This window comes from Gymnoscopelus braueri (assembly GCF_963280865.1).
Source record: "Gymnoscopelus braueri genome assembly, chromosome: 14".
Lineage (NCBI taxonomy): Eukaryota > Metazoa > Chordata > Actinopteri > Myctophiformes > Myctophidae > Gymnoscopelus > Gymnoscopelus braueri.
Genome location: NC_137619.1, coordinates 35,543,283 through 35,564,230, shown reverse-complemented (window position 1 = coordinate 35,564,230; position 20,948 = coordinate 35,543,283). Strand labels below are relative to the sequence as shown.

General features: G+C 40.2%; 3 protein-coding genes across 5 annotated transcripts in view; 1 reads left to right on the top strand and 2 right to left on the bottom strand.

The window, feature by feature from the left end:
* mcph1 (microcephalin 1) overlaps nucleotides 1–5,451 on the bottom strand; it is a 34,502-nt gene extending 29,051 nt beyond the window's left edge. Inside the window, exons 1-9 of one of the 3 annotated variants that reach the window (XM_080448627.1) lie at nucleotides 5,357–5,451; nucleotides 3,481–3,562; nucleotides 2,993–3,065; nucleotides 2,800–2,891; nucleotides 2,290–2,408; nucleotides 2,070–2,154; nucleotides 1,212–1,317; nucleotides 351–485; nucleotides 120–200 (exon numbers count right to left, since the gene is read on the bottom strand). In XM_080448627.1, coding sequence (XP_080304753.1) covers nucleotides 120–200; nucleotides 351–485; nucleotides 1,212–1,317; nucleotides 2,070–2,154; nucleotides 2,290–2,408; nucleotides 2,800–2,891; nucleotides 2,993–3,035 — 661 coding nt within the window. In that variant the 5' untranslated portion in view covers nucleotides 3,036–3,065; nucleotides 3,481–3,562; nucleotides 5,357–5,451. The remainder of the gene's footprint in view (nucleotides 1–119; nucleotides 201–350; nucleotides 486–1,211; nucleotides 1,318–2,069; nucleotides 2,155–2,289; nucleotides 2,409–2,799; nucleotides 2,892–2,992; nucleotides 3,066–3,480; nucleotides 3,563–5,356) is intronic. The other 2 variants (XM_080448628.1, XM_080448629.1) reach the window with 2 other exon arrangements.
* Nucleotides 5,452–9,156: 3,705 nt separating this feature from the next.
* Nucleotides 9,157–10,719, top strand: LOC308100619 (poly(ADP-ribose) glycohydrolase-like; the record flags this gene model as incomplete). Its single annotated transcript, XM_080449684.1, has 1 exon — nucleotides 9,157–10,719. The coding sequence occupies one exon, from the start codon at nucleotides 9,157–9,159 to the stop codon at nucleotides 10,717–10,719; it is 1,563 nt and encodes a 520-aa protein (XP_080305810.1).
* Nucleotides 10,720–15,719: 5,000 nt separating this feature from the next.
* npy4r (neuropeptide Y receptor Y4) lies at nucleotides 15,720–17,060 on the bottom strand (the record flags this gene model as incomplete). The annotated part of the gene is made up of 1 exon (XM_080449683.1): nucleotides 15,720–17,060. One exon carries the CDS (start codon nucleotides 17,058–17,060, stop codon nucleotides 15,720–15,722), a length of 1,341 nt encoding a protein of 446 aa, XP_080305809.1.
* Between the last annotated feature and the right edge of the window lie 3,888 nt (nucleotides 17,061–20,948).

Sequence of the window (20,948 nt, the reverse complement as noted above, 5' to 3'; positions counted from 1 at the left end):
ACTTTTTAGTAGAGAATTGTTTAGAAGGTAACAGCAACAAGTGAAGGACTGTCAACAGCACTCGTATGCTTCCAACACTAGTACCACTGTCCAGAAACAAAGTCATCATCAGTTCTTACCTAGTGACTTCAAGAAGGATGGTGTACTCCCAATAGAAGGCTTCAGTTCAGATGATGTTCTCGATTCTACCATCTGTGATGCTGAAAATATTAAATACATTATACTGATGAGGCATGTCACATGCACAGGTTTTAGTTTTAACTTTTGTTGTACAATTGTTGCAAAAATGCAATAATCTCACTGCCATAGGTCAACATGGATTTTAGCTAGTAAATTCTGGTTGAGCATACCTGTGGGTGAGAGGTTTTCCCTTTGTGCTTTCATTTCTCTCAACCGCTGTGCCATAGACTCTGACCTTTTCCATGAGGGGCTGTAGACTATTTTATTTTCTTGATCAATAATATATGGAGACACATCTTCTGGCACTGAGGGGAAAATCAATCAGGACATGATTACATAACTGCACTCCATGGATTTAAATACAAGGACGCGCAAACACATGCAGGTTGTAAAAAGAGAGCTACCCAAAGGGTAGCTGGATGATCGTGAAGTTGTTTTGTCGATTGCAAAGTTGTGAATTGCAACGTTGAACTGTGCATTATTGTGAAACTTGAAATTGCAGGAAAGTGTGTGGATTTCAAACTACACAGGTGGCCAATAAAAGTAAAAAAAAAAAAAAAGGACATAGCAAAATAATATTTGAGGGATGAAAGACATCGCTGCTCAGTTCAATGTTGCTCACGTCACACTAATACTAATGTATCCAGTGGAAAAGGTGTTTTTGGCGGAACTAAGCAGTAATCTAATGTGAGCTCCCTGCAACAGACAGCTGATACGCAAACACTCATTTGAGCATGACAGAAATAAACTATATGGATCGGTAGGGAGCTTTGTTTGTCACCCATTACCCCCGGCCCCCCCATAAAAACTCGGTGACATTCGCCAAAAAGTGAGTTCTTTGCATGTATAATAGGCCGGTTAAGGTCTAAAGCGGCCTAAACAGCAAACTCTGTTGTCCTGACTCCTACAGACGTTCTGATACAGTATAGTTCATGTAGCAAAATGTTTTATCTGCAGCAATGTAAAACAGTTTGGTCTCATCATGAATCTTAGATGTGAAAAGGCCATATAAAGCCCTACTGTTCTCTTACCGAAAAGTGGTTTTGGCATTAAGTCTTTAATCATCTTGTCCAACTTCTTTTTCTTGCGCTTGTCACTATCAGGGGTTTTTTCCTCTCCTGGTTGCATGCAACGATGCTGCAAGAAACAAAGAAAGAAAATCAATGAATAGCCAGGTGAAAATCATGTACCTATTCTTTACACCCATGACTGCTTGGCCATGCACAAGCTCAACTTGGCGATTAAGTTCACCAAAGACACGACAGTGATAGGCCTAATCATCGACAACAATGACACGACCTACAGGAAAGAGGTCGACAACCTGACAAACAGCCATTACACTTAGTCAAGGTGTGTGTGTCCCCAAAAAATAAACACTAAATGAACAGAACATAATCACCTAACACATTCCTAGTATCACATAACTACGTAAAAACAACTACACATTTCCTATGCATCCTGGGAAATATGCAAATATAGCAAGCCTCATCGGACACACCGCCAGCATCCAAGGCAGAGAGAACAGACGGAATACTGCATGTAGGCCTGGGCCGCTAGCGTAGCAGTCCAGGCACCTAGGCTGAATGTAGCCTGACAGCGCATCGCGGGTTCGAGTCCCGATCCCGACGGCCTTTGCTGCATGTTACTCCCCATCTCTATCCCCATTTCCTGTCCAATACGTTAAAGGCATAAAAGCCCCAAAAAGAAATCTTTAAAAAGAAAAGAATACTGCCTGTCAATAATTTGAACCTGGAAATGTTTTTTAAAATCATAAAAATTTGGCTGGTTAGTTAATAACACATTATTCTGTGGTGTGACAAACTGAGAATACATATTTATTACATATTATTACTGCTTTACAGCCACTTTAAATCCAATATAGTACTTACTCTCTTTTTGTTGAGCACAGTCTTAACATCATCATTTAAGGCTGGGTATAACTCTTCATCCACATGTTCACCATCATCTTTACATCTGAAAATAATTTACCATTAACATGAGCAAGTAATGCTTGCATTATTTAATGGCATAAGGATGCAAATGTAAATCACACAACACACACACAAAAAAAGAATTGTTGAATTGAAAAAACATAAGACACAAGACTACCTGGCAACCCACAGGACTGACACAAGCTTGACACCAGTTCTTTTAGCTTTAGTCCATGTAGCGTGATGTCCATTCTTGAAGACTACATGGGTAACTTTCTTATTGAATGACTTGGTTACCTGAAAAAAAAAAAAAAAACAGGAAGTATATTATTGCTATCGGCGGATACCTTATATGTTCAAAACCTTTTCAGGATAGAAAAAGAACCTGTGTTATTTAGTTACAAGCTCTTGTTAATACTTTTTATTGGTTATATATTTATGAAACAGACTTAACCATTTTCCAACCTGGCGTCCCTGTTTTGACCATGTCATTATAGGCAAAACTTCTTAACTTAACTTCTTGTAATAAAATATTAAATTCTTTAAATTGTTTTCTAAAATAGCAGATTGTGACACGTTGTGAGCTCGTAGATCGGCTATTCTTTTACGCAAAACACTGCCATACGACAAGGTATAAAAAAAGTACAATGTAGTATGCATGTTATGCACTGCATGTGTATGGACTCACCTCGGCTCCCATTTCTTGCAACTGCTGGATGAATGACTTTGAATAGTTATCGGTTTTGTCTGACGACCAGACATCAACATATGCGACAACATCTGTTGACAGAAGAGATGGGACATTTTTTTAGCTGGATCAAAAAACAAGTACATTTTTACGTGTATCGTAGTTCAGCAGGGTATACCTGACCATCACTTACCTTTGAGAAGATCTGGACAGCTACTGGCACCGCCTGAAGTCATTACTGGCCTCGAACACAGAGATAAATCCACCTGTAATCACGATTCATACCACAGACGTATTAATAATAACTCAAATGTATATAGTTCTTTTCAAAGACGATGGGGAGAGGAGAAAACAATTTTTAAAAATCAACATTATTAGGAAGTTTTCATGCTTCCAGAATATCAGCAAGACCATGACAACCCCCACTACTGAAACAAACATGATGACATTACTCCTCAAATTGAAAAAAAATGAAGAAAAACCCACTATACCCACTATAATAAATATGTATGCAATGCAATGAAAAATATTCTGTAAAATGCTATTTGACGAGTGGGCATGTTACATCACAAACAGCCGGTGGACGTAAAGTTACATAATAACTATGTCAAATGACATTGTAATAATTCAATGTGTGAAAATGCTCAAGTCTGGTTTATTAGAGCAGTTAGTGGAACTTACTTGGAATCTAGTAGTGCATGTGTGAGTCAGTCAGAAGCTGGTACTAGAGATAAGAGAGAAGGGGTGCCTCACGTAGATCCGGCTGCAAATAAAACACGTTCATTTGTTATCGAGGTGCATGTACGGAATTATTCTTAAGATTCAATAATCAAGTTTTATTTGTCACACTACTCATACAGGTAAAAGCAGCGAAGTGTGGAACGGCAATGTTGTGCAACTTAGCAATAACAATAAAAAAAAGCTAGGATAAGAAAAAGCCTCGTGAAGAATTACTATAGCAGCAATAGCAACATCAGCATAACAGTAAAATAATGTGCAATAAGGCATAACCATACATGCAGGAGGTAGTTGTTGTATATGTACCGGTAGTTGTGTATATATACACTATAGCACACTGTTTCCCAAACAGTGGGTTGGGACCCATCTTTGGGTCGCGGACCAGCTGTCATGGATAGCGAGTAAATATCTCCTTTTTACGTTTCCAACATTTACAGAAATATGTATATTTCAAAAGGTGTATTTTTCTCAAACGTATTTCATAAATAAAGTGAAAATATTTAATAATTTCCAGAAATATATATATTTTTTTCAAGTTTAAGTAGTGAAAATAGCAGATCCACAAGCTCACAACGCGGCGCTCTGAGCATTGTGAGCTTGTAGATCTGCTATTTTCACTAGTTTGTTTGGGTCCCAGGCAAACGTCTAATTACTCTTTTGGGTCTTTCTAAAAAGTTTGGGAACCACTGCTATAGCAGCAATACAGCAACATAACAGTAAAATACAGTCCAAGACAAACGTGGATCTTTATACAATTAGAAGATCTACTTGTAGAAGAAGAAAAGGTCTGAAAAGGGGTGATTAAAGCAGCACTATGTAACTTTTTATTTTATATGTTAATACAATAATAATACAATACTTATACAATTGGGGTGGTTGTATTTTGTCTCCCTGCTCTTCTATTGAGACATTTAGATCGTGTCAAAGGTCATGTCTCATCTAGACACAGGATCTGACACGAATTTTGACCTGATGGTCAAGATCCAATTTATCCCCCGAGCAAGCAGGCCGGCTCTTTTAGCTCAATGGTATAAACATTTCAGCAGTGGTGGAATTGGAAAGTAACTGATTACATTTACTAAGTAACTAACTTAAGTACTGTACTTAAGTACAATTTTTAGGTACTTTTACTTACCTTTACTTGAGCATTTCCAATTTTCAGTACTTTTACTTCACTACATATCAGAGGCAAATATTGTACTTTTACTCAGCTACAATTATTTGTTACTTTGAAGATTTTTATTATTACTACAAAATATACATTACCCACTTAAGCCCTATATTCATTTCGGCTTGTAGCTCTGCTATTTTCAAACGATTTGTATACATTCCATACATTTGAAAACTTGTGAAATAGGATATTCTGCATTATGAGTACTTTCTACTTTTGGTACTTTAAATACATTTTGATACCAATACGTTCAACTACATTTTAAATTCCGGACTTTTATCGTAACAGAGTATTTTACTTTAAGTAAAACATTCGAGTACATTTGAGTTCATATCCGGTGCAGCAGTTACCAACAAGTACAATATTTGCCTCCAAGATGTAGTGGAGTAGAAGTAAAAGTATTGAAAACTGGAAATACTCCAGTAAAAAAAAATACCTCAAGTGTACTGAAGTACAGTACTTGAGTAAATGTACTTCCACCACTGACGCTAACGTTGTTTGTTTGGCTAGCTGCTTAGCTACTACATTGCTTCCGTATTAATGTGAACTTATTACACACTGTAACTATAACACAACACTGTATCCACATCTGAGCGTAAACAAACACCTTATAGCTCCACTAAACGATAACAAAACACTTTAACTCACACAGTTCCTTGGTTGAGTTGTTGTTACTGTTAAAAGTGTTAAAGTTCAACTATTACACAATCATCCCTCCCGCCTGGATTTGATCCTACAACGTGTGTAGGAAGGCAAGTAGTGTTGCCAGATGTTGTGAGAGAAATAAGCAACCAGGTCTAGGAAAACAAGCCCAAAAGAAGCAAGCAACTACTAGGGCCACATGAGCACTTTAAACATATTATGTGCGTCGGCTATTTGAAAATAGCCAATGTACAACGCTCACAACGTTTTGAGCTTGAGTTTTTGAGTTTTCAAAAACTCTTGCAATAAAATGTGGAATATTTTGATTATTTTTTTCTTTTTTCTTTTTTTAAACATTCTAACACAAATGCTCCCTGGCACAAAACATTTGTATGAAAATATTTGAGAAACACTGGTTTAAATAATAATTAAAACAAAAACAAAAAACGCAAACACCCATTTTTACAAGCGACTTTACAGAAAAAGAAGCCCAAAGTCACTTATAATAAGCCGACATGGCAACGTTGAAGGTCTGGTTGAAGGTAAGGAAGTGATTGGCAGACTGTTATTTGACGTCACTTCCTTTCTTTTCTTCTTCTTTGGGGCTTATTGGCGGTTGGCAAACCAGTTTGGGTGCATTACCGCGACCTCCGGTCTTTTGCTAAGTTGAGCAAATGTTTTTCATGCACACAGACAGTAGGATAACTAATTTACTTGTAACTGCACTATCTTTTCAAATGATATGTTTTAACCACTTAAACCCCATATGGGTAACCGGAGTCCATCAGGGCTCAATAGTCAATACTAGTGTCTTTTCTTTTGTGTTATTGTGGGGAAAGCTTTCGCTGAAAATAGCAGATCGACAAGCTCACAACGCCTAGCTTGTCGATCTGATATTTTCTGTCCCACAATAAGGATGCTGGAATTTAAGTGGTTAATATTTCTTTTTAAATATCTAACTTTAATTTGATAATTTAATTTGCTGGGGCTCAATGATATCCTTCAACAGCCGTTTCCGTAGTGTAGTGGTTATCACGTTCGCCTCACACGCGAAAGGTCCCCGGTTCGAGACCGGGCGGAAACATTTTTATTTGAATAATTGAGTACAAAGGACTCCAATGGAAACAAGCGAAAATCCTCTTAGCAGCTGACTTTATATTGAGCTGTATACTTTCCTGTGCTTTTTTGCAAACTGCTAATAAAGTATTTATTCAATCAATCAATCAAACCTTGCCCACATTTGAGCAGTGATAGAAGAAGTAGGCTGCCCTACTCACATTTTGTTACTTTAGTAAAAGTATCAATATACCACAAGGTAGAAATACTCTGTTACAAGTAAAAGTCCTGTATTAAAAATGTACTCGAGTAATAGTAAATTAAATTGGCATCAAAATATACCTTAAGTACCAAAAGTAAAAGTACTCGTTACGCAGAATGTTCCATTTCACAAGTTTTCAAATGTATAACTTTATAAAAATAGCCGATCTACAAGCTCACACCAACAACACCTCTTATCGTGACATGTTGTGAGCTTGTAGATCGGCTATTTTCATAAAGTTATACAAGTGTGTAAAGGGCTGAAATGGTTAATGTATGTTTTGTAAAGATAATCAAAATCTGCAAAGTAACTAGTATCTAAAGTTTTCAAATAATTGTAGTGGAGTAAAAGTACAATATTTGCCTCTGAGATGTAATGGAGTGGAGTAGAAGTAAAAGTATAGAAAATTGGAAATAGTCCAGTAAAGTAAAAATACCTCAAAATTGTACAGTACTTGAGTAAATAGTAAATGTTATTTCCACCACTGAATATGAGTCATAGATATATATCATAGATAGACGAATAACGTCACAGGACACAGGATGGCCACATGAAGTCTAGATCCACTTTGGAATCTTGCTGTTCCCATGTGAATCGATTGTTATTTTTGAATAGAGGAAATGTTTTATTATAGGCTACTTTCTGTATCTCAGTATGATTTATATGATTCATATAATATTATTGCATGTAGGCAATTTTCTTGTAAAAATCAATCATCAGGGCGCGCTCCCACCAAGAGTTGGCTGGCCGCTGTTAAACGCAGGTTGTGCGCGGCCACAGTTTTTTGCAGCCAGCGGATTCTAAAAAACGGGAGTGTCGCGCCTGTCACTCACTTTCAGGACCCTCCCCGTAGCCCGCACTGCCCACTGCCTGCTGCCTTGAGCACCATGTTGCTTCCTGAGTCTTGAGACGGTCCGCCTTCGACTCACCCGATTGGACAGAGGGAGAAAATCAGCGCCTGCCTCCAGCAGTTTTATGCTTAGTCGCGGAGAGCAGATAAACGCAAGGTCTGCGCGAGAGGCGGAAAAATCTGCTCTTGCGTGAATCAATGCATTTGCATTGACAATGCATTGGCAGATTCTGCAAACAGTGGCCAGCCAACTCTTGGTGGGAGCGCGCCCTCACTCCTCATTGCAATGGCATTCTCTTCTCTCTAAAGTCAGGTGTAATTTCCAGGTGGCACACTTAGGGCGCGCTCCCACCAAGAGTTGGCTGGCCGCTGTTTGCAGAATCTGCCAATGCATTGTCAATGCAAATGCGTTGATTCACGCAAGAGCAGATTTTTCCGCTTGTCGCGCAGACCTTGCGTTTATCTGCTCTCCGCGACTAAGCATAAAACTGCTGGAGCCAGGCGCTGATTTTCTCCCTCTGTCCAATCGGGTGAGTCGAAGGCGGACCGTCCCAAGACTCAGGAAGCAACATGGTGCTCAAGGCAGAAGGCGTTGCGGGCTACGGGGAGGGTCCTGAAAGTGAGTGACAGGCGCGACACTCCCGTTTTTTAGAATCCGCTGGCTGCAAAAAACTGTGGCCGCGCACAACCTGCGTTTAACAGCGGCCAGCCAACTCTTGGTGGGAGCGCGCCCTTACACATGTTTAAAAAAAAGTCTTCTATATCCTAACTGAAACACTTCTGTTGTTATAATATCAGTGTTGCTCAAAACGTTTTCATGTCAAGGACCCCCACAATTATATGTATTTGGCCGCCGCGGACCCCCATCTGAAAATATTTTAGTTCCAGGCACCCCCAGAGGCAAAGATTTGAGTAAAAAGTATTGTTACTTTGTAGATTTTAATTATTATTACTTACAAAACATGCATTAACGGCCATTTGAAAATAGCCGATCTATAAGCTCACAATGCGTTGCATCGCGACGCATTGTGAGCTTGTAGATCTGCTATTTCCAAAATATTTTTATACATTTGAAAATTTAAAATGGGACATTCTGCATAATGAGTAATTTTTATTATTTTTATATTTAAATTTTATTCCACAATTTTGCAGTGATACATCACATGACTATATATGAATACATAGTACATGACATCGCATAGTTACATTTACCGGTATATTTACCAGCGGTTTCAAGGTCAGTGCTTTCTTGTGGGTTTTCGTTTTTTTTTTAAACGTCCCCTTCTGCTATCCCCCTGCTTCTAAGTACCCTCTCCCTACCTTCCCACCCACCTGTGCAATGAGTACTTTCTACCGTACTTTCTACTTTAAGTACATTTGTATACCAATGCTATTTCTACATTTCAGTATTGATACTTTTACTTACTAAATTTGAGTACTTTTCCCACCACTGGTGTTTTGCCAATTATTTGGGGGCCCACTTGTAATATCCTCATGGCCCACCAGTGGGCTGCACTCCACAATGGGCAAGGCTGGTTACGTCACAGCACGTCACCAATGATCTGTATATAGTGCCCTCCCAAACTCCACTTGCAGATCCTCAACAAGCCTTTTATACAACTCCCGGTTGTTGCCAGTATGCTACAGAACAAGCAGAAATATGTCCCGACTCTTCCTCGGCTGAGGGATTCTCCTGAACACACGGTCATGATAAGGACAGACCTTCTTCAAAATGGCAAAGTTCCAGTTCCATATCCCAGCACGTTTCAGGATATCTGGGATGATGATTATGTAAAGATGCCCTGTTCACAGGAGAGCCTGTTTCCAGTAGTAAACGAGAGGACAGGAGACCTGCTTCGTCAGGGCCGATGGCAATTAATCCAGAGAGTGTTGACAGTGGGATTTACAAGCTCACTAATGGTGAAGAATGCAATATTGAAATATAATTCTACACATGCCAAGAAATGGGACTTCACAGCATTGGATTTGTACTGCAAGGTCCTGCAAGCTGATGCTGCAGATCACCTACTGGGCGTGTTGCTGCCAGACATGGTGCAACTAGCACTGAGAGTCCCTGAGCTGTGTACTAAGCCCATACCTTTCCTTAAGAAAGGGATGGACCACTCCATCACCATGTCTCAGGAGCAGGTGGCGTGCTTGCTAGCTAACGCCTTCTTTTGCACCTTCCCCCACCGCATCTCCGGATCGGCTGAGTACGCCACCTACCCAGACATCAACTTCTTCAAGCTGTTTGAGGGGGCCTCTACAAAGAAGACTGAGAAGCTCAAGACCCTGATGTGCTATTTTAAAAGTGTCACTGAGAAAATGCCTACTGGTCTAGTAACATTCACAAGGAAATCCTTGGATAACCCTCCCAACTGGAAAGTCTCAACGTCCATGTTCTCAAAGCTGCACATTACTTGTAAAGGGACCATAGAGGACGGCGGCCACGGAATGCTCCAGGTGGATTTTGCCAATCGGCTTGTGGGAGGGGGCGTGACCGGTTCCGGGCTGGTTCAGGAGGAGATCCGTTTCCTGATCAACCCCGAGCTCATCGTGTCCCGCCTCTTCACAGAGTCCCTGGACAACGATGAGTGCCTCATCATCACAGGTACGCAGCAGTACAGTAAATACACAGGCTTTGCAGACAGCTTCGAATGGGTTAGCAGCCACGAGGACACAGCTCCAAGGGATGGCTGGCAGAGAAAATGCACTGAAATTGTGGCCATTGATGCATTGCCGTTCCGCAGCTTCATGGAACAGTTTCACCTAACCAGGGTCACCAGAGAACTCAATAAGGCCTACTGTGGCTTTGCCCGCCCTGGGGAAAGAAGTCAGCTCCCAGCTGTGGCCACGGGGAGCTGGGGCTGTGGAGCCTTTGGGGGAGACGCCCGACTTAAAGCTCTGCTCCAGATTTTAGCAGCTTCCGAGGCAGGACGAGATGTGGCCTATTTCACCTTTGGTGACGCGAAACTCATGACAGACATCCACAGCATGCACACGTTCATCGCAGAAAGGGACATCAATGTTGGGGAGGTGTTTAATCTCCTGGAAAAGTACTACACGCATGTATGTGCATTGTGCCACAGCCGGATCCCTGTCGAACTCTACACCTTTATCTACCAGGAGGCCAGCCCCTCCCTTAGACGGGGGCTCGGCGGGACACCGCGTTCACCATTCTGGATCGGACGTGCTGTCTAGCATTCCTATTCTGGGGAGAACATACGGAAAGAATAGCATCTGCAAGCTCACAACGCATCGCTTTGAAGAGAGGGAGAGAGATGGACAGAGAGAGCCTATTTCACCCATGCAATAACCTGGCTAATGCTGGGTACTGAGACTTGAACCCGCTAATCGTCTTGAAAACAAGAACAAGATTAAAGGTATATTAACGATAAACGGACACACAGACACACAGACAACACACACAAGACCCTCTTCTAGGTAAAGTAGTTAGAATAAAAGAAGAGTACCTCAGATTCTAGAAGACATCAGGATACGAGATACATGAAACAAAATGTATGTATATTAATTGTTTAATTTTGCACCTGGATTTCTGTTTTAATTTGATTGGTTGTGAATTCCATTTTAATACAAACCGATATGGCAGGATGCACCGCAAAGGTGACAGAACTACTAGAACTTTATTTTAATGATTTGTTTGTCAGGAAAAAGAGCAATGGAAATGCACATTGGTGACTGCAAGAGGCATCAGAGTTGGAGAACAAGGTGGAGGAAGAGGAGAAAATGCTGGAGGAGGAGCAGACGAGAACTGAAGGCTTGGAGAGATGAGACAATCCAAATGAGAGGGAAGATGGCATTGAGGTACAGTAGATGGCGTAATGAAGGTTGCTGAGAGGGAAGGAGAAGGAGAAAGCTATGGTCATGACAATGGAGGTGGAGAAGAGGAAGAAGCAGGTGGTGATGAAGGACATCCTGGACACCCCTGTCCCCGAAACAGAGCGATCAGAGCTCTGGAGGCCCTCCAGCTGCACACAGGGGACCCGGGCCAATGTGGGAAGGGAAGCAAGGAGAGGCAGAGGTCATGTCTTATCACCATATTTGATAGATGCTAGTTATACTCTATGTTGGTTATTTGTATTTGTTATGTAGATTTGTTTTGCTGAACCATAAGTGTTGTGTAGCATTAGACAGATGCTAGGTTTGAGGTTTACCTGGTATTTCTTTGAAGCACTACATTGTTCTTTTTGATTAGGGTTCATGGCATTTACTCTGATTTCACACTTAAATTGTAGGAAAGCCACTGCCCACTGTTCATGGTGTAGACATAGCTGAGCTCATCCTGGAGCTCATGATCAAGAACGGCGGGAAGCGCCCTTTATGTTTTTCTTTTCTATTTTTTTTCCTTTTCGTTTATTTCTTTTTTATAATTGTTTTTCTTTATATTTACAGTATACAGTATACATACATACATACTGTATATAATATACTGTATATATATGCACAGTGTATATATACTGTATATGTATAACTGTTTTTCTTTTAGTATTTTTTATTGACATTTTATTTATTTATCTACTTATTTGTTTATTTATTTGTTTAATTTATCTAGTTATTTGTTCATTTATTTTTTGACCACCCCCACTGATGTGCATCTAATCCATCGATTCACAATTTCCTACACAGTGGCCAGCTTTTTTCCCCCTTTTATTGAACCCCCTTACAATGAATGTCCAAGCTATGTATTCATCAGGTCAGTATCATGTCAGTATCATGGTCAGTGTCTGTCTGTCTGTCTGTCTGTCTGTCTGTCTGTCTGTCTGTCTGTCTGTCTGTCTGTCTGTCTGTCTGTCTGTCTCTGTCTGTCTGTCTGTCTGTCTGTCTGTCTGTCTGTCTGTCTGTCTCTACAGTATAGGGACAGGGACCCCCATTTAGATCTACAAGCTCACAACGTGCCGCATCATGACACGTGAGCTTGTAGATTGGCTATTTACTGTATGTATGTATTTATGTGTGTAGATCTATCTATCTATCTATCTATATCCGTCTGTCTGTCCGTCTGTCTGTCTGTACAGTACAGGGACAGGGACCCCCATTTAGATCTACAAGCTCACAACACGCCGTATCGCCATGTGAGCTTGGAAATCGGGCTCCAGCCCTTACGCGTTTCAGCCCAAGGAGTGACTGTCTGCTATATTTTCTGTCTTCTCACCAGTAGACATGGTCCTCACATTTCATGTTCCTTGATGGATCTGCTAGGGTTAAAAAGGTTCAGAGGCACCTGGCTTTCATTGTGCTTGATAATCTTCTCTTCAAGTGTACAGATGGTCCATCCCCCATGGGAGGCTCCCTAGAATGTATTGATGAGGCTGTTTATTAAAGCAAGAATACATTTATTGCATTTAAAAGTTTAAAACCTCATTGTGCAACATAGATAATAGCCTACACACATAGAAAACATAAAACCCAATATTTCAAGGTTTCATTAGATTTTTCAAAACAACAAAATATGGCTAATTAATCAATTTCATTCACAATTCTTAATTACTTTCTCATCACGTAGCAAAATTGAAAAGCAGCAGACTTTTTCTGCCATGTGAAACAAAACAAAACGTCCACAAAACAAGCCCATCATAGAACCAACCCATCCACAAATAAATATCTACACACACACACTTAGAAACTTTAGAAACTATACACATTAATGTTGCTTTGTGTGAGTTAGGTGTGTACAGGATCAATATTTTCCTGATGTGTGGAAAATGAAAATGTATTTAATTAGCCTACAGCAAAAAGCCCCATACAAACACATTAGAACACAATCATATTATGTACTGATTAAAGGCCATTTATTCACAATCTCAAGTTCACATTTGTCTTCTGAATGTTTTCCTGCCTTGTAACAGAGTGGAAAGTCCTTTGAATAGTTTTAGAAAGCGTTGTGTAAACAAATATATTAGAATTAAATTGAATGCTGTCCTGATTACAAGCCTTTTATTCTCAAACACAAGCTGGAGTCCCTTTTGTCCTTCCCCACTGTCTCTCAACATTTGATTCATTGCGGTTGATTGGCAGCCCAAAAACAACCATATGTTTTGTCTTCAATTAAGAAATTGTTGCACTACATTCACAATAACAACATACTGTAGATATAAAATTAACAATGAAGTACAACATACAACATACATAGGCCTACTCAGCTCTCAACATGCCTAATTTAAGGCAATATACTTATACAATATTGTGTATATTTGCTCATATCTGCACATATTTATACATAATATAATTTGTTATTAAAGTGTTGAATTAAACAAAGGTCTGTTGTCTCAAACTGGACGCAGATCTTTTTCCAATGATTTATTAACAAGCCTATCCTTTTTAGAGGGTAACTTGTCCATCGAATGCATTGCCATTTATTAGAAAACCCATTATAAAACAGTCACTCAACTAAATAATTATTCCAGTGCTACACCTTCAAAGCTATAAAACTAATATTTCACAGTACACTTCTGACACATAACTTCACAGACATTCTACATAATCAAAGCTAAACCAATTTTAGGCCTAAAACAGGGCCACACTGAAAAATAAAATAGTGCATTTAGATAATGCCTTTATCCAAAGAGTTTCACAATGTGCCCTACATTCACCCATTCACACACCGACGGCAGATGAAACCATGAGGCACCAACCTGCTCATTGGGAGCAGTTGGATTTTCAGTGTCTAGCTCAAGGACACTTCGACAATAACTCAGGGGATTGAACTGGGAAACTTCTGTTTCCCAAGTGGCTGCTCCACCTCCTGAGCCACTGCCTGAGAGTGTACAAATGGAACAAATGTGTTCCATTTGTACACTCTCAGAGTTAAAGGTAGGGTAAGTGATATTTTTTGGTTAAAACAAAAAGTATTTTGTTAAAAGGTTAAAGCACTATAGTCTGATAGTAATCATTGCTATAGAGTGTGTGTTCAGTAACAGGAGTCTCCCCTTCTCTCCAGCTCTTTAATAAACAGAAAATACATTTTCGGGTAGGTGTCAAAATCTCAGCCAATCAGGAGAAAGTACAAATTTGTAAGCTTAATTTCTATAGTGTTCCAGTTCCAATTTTGCCTGCTCATTTCTTAGTGCCACCACTTCCAATTTCACTTGTTTAATCTATATCCTGATTGGATAAAATTGGAAATGAAACTGAAACTGAAACGAAATGCATTTTCTGTTTAATAAAGAGCTGGAGAGACAAGGAGACTCCTTTTACTGAACAAACACTCTATAGCAATGAGTACTATCAGAATATAGAGCTATTTAACACTTATTTTAACCAAAGAAAATCACTTACCCTACCTTTAAACTAGAAAAAGTGCTCCTCGGAGCACAGGTCTCCACCAGGTCAGGTAGGTTATTGTGGGCCAGCAATGTTGGGAATTCGTCAATTAGGATGGAATATGAAAATATGGACGGATCCGTCTTGATCACTTGACTGTGTTCCGATTTGCGTGATGTTTGGACAAAATTTGTAGGAGTAATATAACTTAGAAAAAAAAAAAACTCTTCCTCCTGGTGGTGCTATAATAGGGCAATGTTAAAAGGGTGGTATTTGTGGGAGGGTGGCAAAGTTTCACCATACAATCGGACACTGCGTTCATGAGTTGCGGCATTTAGTTCAAAACTTAGCCAATCAGGATGAATATGAAAAATCAAACAGATCCATCTTGATCACATGACTATAGAGATCATGTGTACCGATTTGCGTGAAATTTGGATACATTCTGGAGGAGTAATATAAAAAGAATTTAAGTCAGCCTCCTGGTGGCCCTATAAAAGGCAAATATGAAAAATGCAGGGCAAAGGTTTTTCCTTGGCCTCTAGGTAGTGCGCATACAAGGTTTTACACAATTTGGTGCAGTTATAGGTAAAAACCCGAATCAATCTGTTATAGCGCCACCATGAGGCTGATTTGAAAATTTTCAAGTGCTATTTCTTCCTACTAGGAAAGTGCGTGTAAAATTTCACGGAAATTGCACGCTGTGTTCATGATTTGAGGCATTTTGTTCAAAACGGAGCACCCCTGCAAACTTTGGAAGTTTAATGACTATAGAGATATAGTGCTGGAGATTAGCTGACAAAAGGACGGATGGACGGAAGGACGGACGGACGGACGGGGTGCAAAACATAGTCTCGGCCATGGCTTTCGGTCTGGCGGAGACAATTAACACTCAGGATTGTACAGCGCATTTGTACATATCACACAGAGTGGCTCCTACAATTGACGGGCATGGAGCTGCGGGACATCTCCATGTGCACGGTGGACAAGCGGAAATGGTCGTACTCTTCTTCCAGCGTTGGGCTACAGCGGCATTGCAGCAGCGCTTCTCTGACCTCCGGGCGGAAGTTGGAGTTGAGGAAGCCATAGATGACCGGATTGACGCAGGTGGAGGACATGGCCAGGAGGTGGCAGAGGGAAAACAGGAGGTTGTGGTGACAGGCGGGCAGGGCCTCGTGGTTCCAGTCCGACACCGTGTTGAAGATGGTGAGTGGAAGCCAGCAGACGGCGAAGGCTGTTATCAGGGCGACCAGCATGATGTTGATTCGCCGACTTTGAATCATATGCTGGCTCTCCGGGATTCTGGCGCGATCCAGCATGTCTTTACGGTGCCGCAGGCGGACAAACACCCTGATGTAACAGAACAGCACCAGCAGAAGTGGGACACAGTACTGGAACAGCAGGAGCCACGTGGTGTAAGCCAGCTTCTGTTGCTGCGATGGCCACTGCTCCAGACATGCTTCCAGATGGGCAGACGTGAGATGATAAAAAAACGATGAATTCGAATACTTGCTGGGGATGGGCTGTATCAGTGATGCGTTGGGATGAGGCTGGGGATTGGGAGATGGCGGGGGATGTGCTTGGAACTTTGGCAGGGGAATGTCAGCGTAAGGCTTGTCCGTAAGCAGGTGAACGAGTAGGAACGGCAGGGAAGTGAGGCAAGCGAGCATCCAAATGAGAACGACAGACATATAAGCTTGTGGAACGCTGGGTTTCCACCCAGAAGGATTGATGATCAACTGATGTCTTTCCAGAGCAATGAATACCAGAGACAGCACAGATACAGTCACAGACACACACTGGATGAATGGAACCAGTCTGCACAGTACTGACCCAAATACCCAGTGGTCCATTATTGTGTAAACAACAGTGGATGGGAGGCAACAGACACATATGAGGATGTCAGAGATTGACAGATTACAGATAAAGATGCTGGTGACATTGGCCCTCTCCCTGCTATGGGCTATGATGTGGATGAGGCAGATGTTTCCCATCAGCCCCAGAACCATTGTAATGCAATAACAAACCACTACAGACACCGTGAGGACAGGTGACATATGGCACCAGTCATCATCTTCCACCAGCACAAAGGGGTCAGTGAGGGACTGGGTCTTGTTTCCAGTCCACTCTCCCCCCTGCGCCAACTGGCCGCTGGTTCTGCCCACCTCCCATGGAAGGGGAGGTTGAAAGGTTTTGTTGAAGGGGAAAGGCAGCATGGGGCCAAATGCAAGAGACTGGTTTGCACTCCCTCTCCAGGACATCACAGCAAGACTACAATGCCACTAGGATCAAACCACCCATCCAAGCCGGCTGGCAATATTCATCTGAGAGAGGGGGAAAAGAGAGAGAGAAGGGGGGGGGGGCAGAGACAGAGACAGAGAGACACGGACAGACAGACAGACAGACAGACAGACAGACAGACAGACAGACAGACAGACAGACAGACAGACAGAGGGTGCAAATGGAATTGACAAATAATTATATATTCAAAGATGAAATGTAGCTTCACGCTTGTGATGAAGCTACAAAATCAAATGAGAGCTCAATAATTTGCTGATGTTGGTTTGTCATACGTGTATGGTAATCAGATTCATCAATCAATAGTTGCTTGTCTTATCAAGCAATTATTCACTATAGTACGTTCTGATTAAATTGACCCATGTATTTACTGTTGAAAATTCTCATCTCCATTTATGCATTTAGATTATTGGCTTTTCTCGTCTCTTCATTTGAACAAAAGTCTTTATTTTCTGAAAAGGGTTTCAGAAGAAAAAGGATTTCAGAATGAGGAGGAATGGATATTGCCAGATTCATAAAATGGATCCAGCCTTGTTTCCTTTAAGTGAAGATTCTGCTAGATGCTGTGAAAATCTGCAATCTGGAGAAAATTACCCTGTTTACAATAGTACCACATTCTACATCAGATCTAACGGTGTCTAAAGTGCAGACAGGTGGCTCAGCGCTGCCAGAATCTTTTATTTTGTCAAAGAATAAATATAAAAAGTAAAATAAATAAAGCCCCATAAGACAAGTGAACCGGAGCTTCCGTGAGCCATCTCTTTATGATCCGTTTCAGCTCACTACTGCCAGAGGTGGATGCGGTTTGCAGATAATAAAGTCCAATAAAAACTTCCATAGTGGAAGAAGTACTCAGATTTCTTTATGTAAGCAAAACTAGCAATACCACAATGTAGACTCTCTCTGTACAACTAAAAGTCCTGTATTCAAACATATACTCACAAACATATTGCCATCAAATGATACTTTAAGTGCCAAAAGTAAAAGTACTCGTTACATACAGAATGTCCCCTTTTCCCATTATAAAAATTATGTCAAAATCTTTCAAAAATAGCAGATTGTAGACCTGCTATTTTTTAATCGCCCAAGTTTAAAACAGGGCTTAAGTGGTTAATGTATATTTTGTAATAATAATCTAAATATGCAACAAACAAAAACTAACTAACTATAAAGATGTCGTTGAGTACAATATAGTACAATATTTGCCTCTGAGATGTAGTGGAGTAGAACTACAACATTGAAAAATGGAAAGTAAAGTAAAAGCACCTCAAAATTGTACTTACTGTAAGTACAGTACTTTAGTACATGTACTTAGTTACTTTCCACCAATTACAGCAAAACAACCTCTGCAGCAGAAGCAGCATGACCTAACACTATTCAGTCTTTCTTCCAGCTTGTTCATTTCATATCAGCCAGTCAAGAGTCCTCAGTGACATTACAACAAAATGTAATGGTCTTCTGTGACTGGTAAATGGTCAAATGTGTGAAAGACATTTCTCTAATAAGATGAGATCTGCTGATTCTGTGTTCTGCTGAAAAGCAACGTATTAACAGCTGATTTTAAGTCTCATCTGCTTGGATGGCAATACAATAGTCTACTTTTTTCTATAAAAACCTGACTAATTGCTGCAGATGATAGAAACTAATAACTACTTTAGCACCCATAACTCACCATAGAAAAGGAGCCGTGAAACAGACAGCATCTATGTATGTCTGGAAATGGAACAGAGACCGTGTGAGAGACATTAAAAACACTTGACCCTGTCAATTCCCTCATTGGGAATTAATTATCACACTACTGTTTACCCCTGAGAGACCTGTTTTGTTTCATTCCTTCCTGACTGCCAGTAACAGCAGACCATAATCAGTATCCCCTCTTAACAAATTTTCAGCATATTTGTGTGTGCGTGCGTGCGTGCGTGCGTGCGTGCGTGAGTGCGTGCGTGCGTGCGTGCGTGCGTGCGTGTGCATGCATGTGTTACATGCACACAGTTGTGCCACGGCATACACCCACTTATAACATGCATGCAACATGCATGCTTATATATGTATATAAGATTATCTTAAAGGAGGAGTTCACCCAAAAAAATACTTATTTTCTATCAATTACACACCCCATGAAGCCTTGATTTCATGGATTTATTTTTGTTTTTGTGGCATTCCTAAGACAATAATTTGATGACCGTGTGTATTTCCGGTAGGAGACACAAATAATCTACTTTGTGTCTCCTACCGGATACATTAGCCGGTAGGAGACGGGAATCAAATTATTAGCTTAGGAATGCCACAAAAACTAAAAAGAATCCATGGCTTCATGGGGTGTGTAATTGATAGAAAATAAGTAATTTTTTGGGTGAACTCCTCCTTTAAGATATAAGTAAATCAAACCACAAAAGATGGATGCGCTCACACTGAAGAACAGAGAATACTGAATGGAGGTTTGTTCGAAAAAGATTATGATTACGAAAACAACATGTGCATCTTCTCATGCCTCTTTCATCACAGGAGCATTTATAGACGTAATCCATACAGAATCAAGTGCATGCTCTTCACCTTCCATATCCACAACCTATACACAGTGAAAATGATACATTCATCAGATGTAATCAATCAATCTGTATACTATATACAGCAGCCTACAATATGTGTCCAAGTTATCAGTAAAAGACTGTATGTAGGCAAATCTGACCTGCTTTCAGCTACCCAAACGTGTTTCACATATACTACACATTATTCACACTTTTAAAGACTGTGTAACATTAGGCTATTTGCCAGTATTGCTGAAAGTAAATGTTTCACAACACATCAAGTATAGGTTCAACAACAATAGCATGTTTTCTGCAGCTATACGGAAGCATATTTACAGCTTTACTTAGTTAAAGGTAGGGTAAGTGATTTGCAATTATTCAAATAATTGCAAAATGGGTCTATGTTCTGATAGTGCTCGTTAGTATAGTGTCCTCCTGTCCATATAAGGAGTCTCCAATGTTCAGCTCCAGCTCTTTATTAAACAGAAAATGCATTTTCAGTGCTCTCTCCTGATTGGCTTAAAATGTGTCACCTACCTGAAAATGTACTATATTCTGGTTTACTAAAGAGCTGGAGAGACCCCTGTGACCGAACAAACGCTCTGTAGCAATGATTACTATCACAATATAGTACTTTAACCTTTTAACAAAAAACAAAATAAATACCAAAAAATATCACTTACCCTACCTTAACACATGATTTGAATAAATTCTAAATACTGTTAAATATTATATTATGGTTTGAATGTATGAAAAATATTTGTGATGCAATGTTAATAATAATAATAATAATAATAATAATAATAATAATAATAATAACAACAATACTAATCTGCACAACACCTAACACCTGCACAAACTAACAGTGAACAGACACATTTACATTAGATTCAGCATTTAATTGATTAGAGAAAGAATAATAATGAATACTGATTGTCCACAACAAAGACAATTTTGGCTGATACTTGTTCAATTGCACAGCACTCACCTGGTAGATTTGGGAAAAAATGGTGACAGGATGAAAAGATGACAATGTGATGCTCAGGTGTGGATCCAGAGTGGTGCGGTTCAGAGAGAAAAACGCCACACAAGCCAGGGTGTTTATATGACAGAGAGAAGCACCATGAACATGTCTGTAATGGCTTCTAGGAGCCTCTGACATGTGAGATGTCCCCAAACGACGAGCTCTACTGCCACTCAGTGGTGAAACTATTGAACCCCATGTGGATATGCAGGTGTCATAGCAGCAACAGCAGTAAGCATGAGACACAGGATAGGTACAGATAAGGGTATAGTGATGAGAATAAGAAGATTTAAAATAAA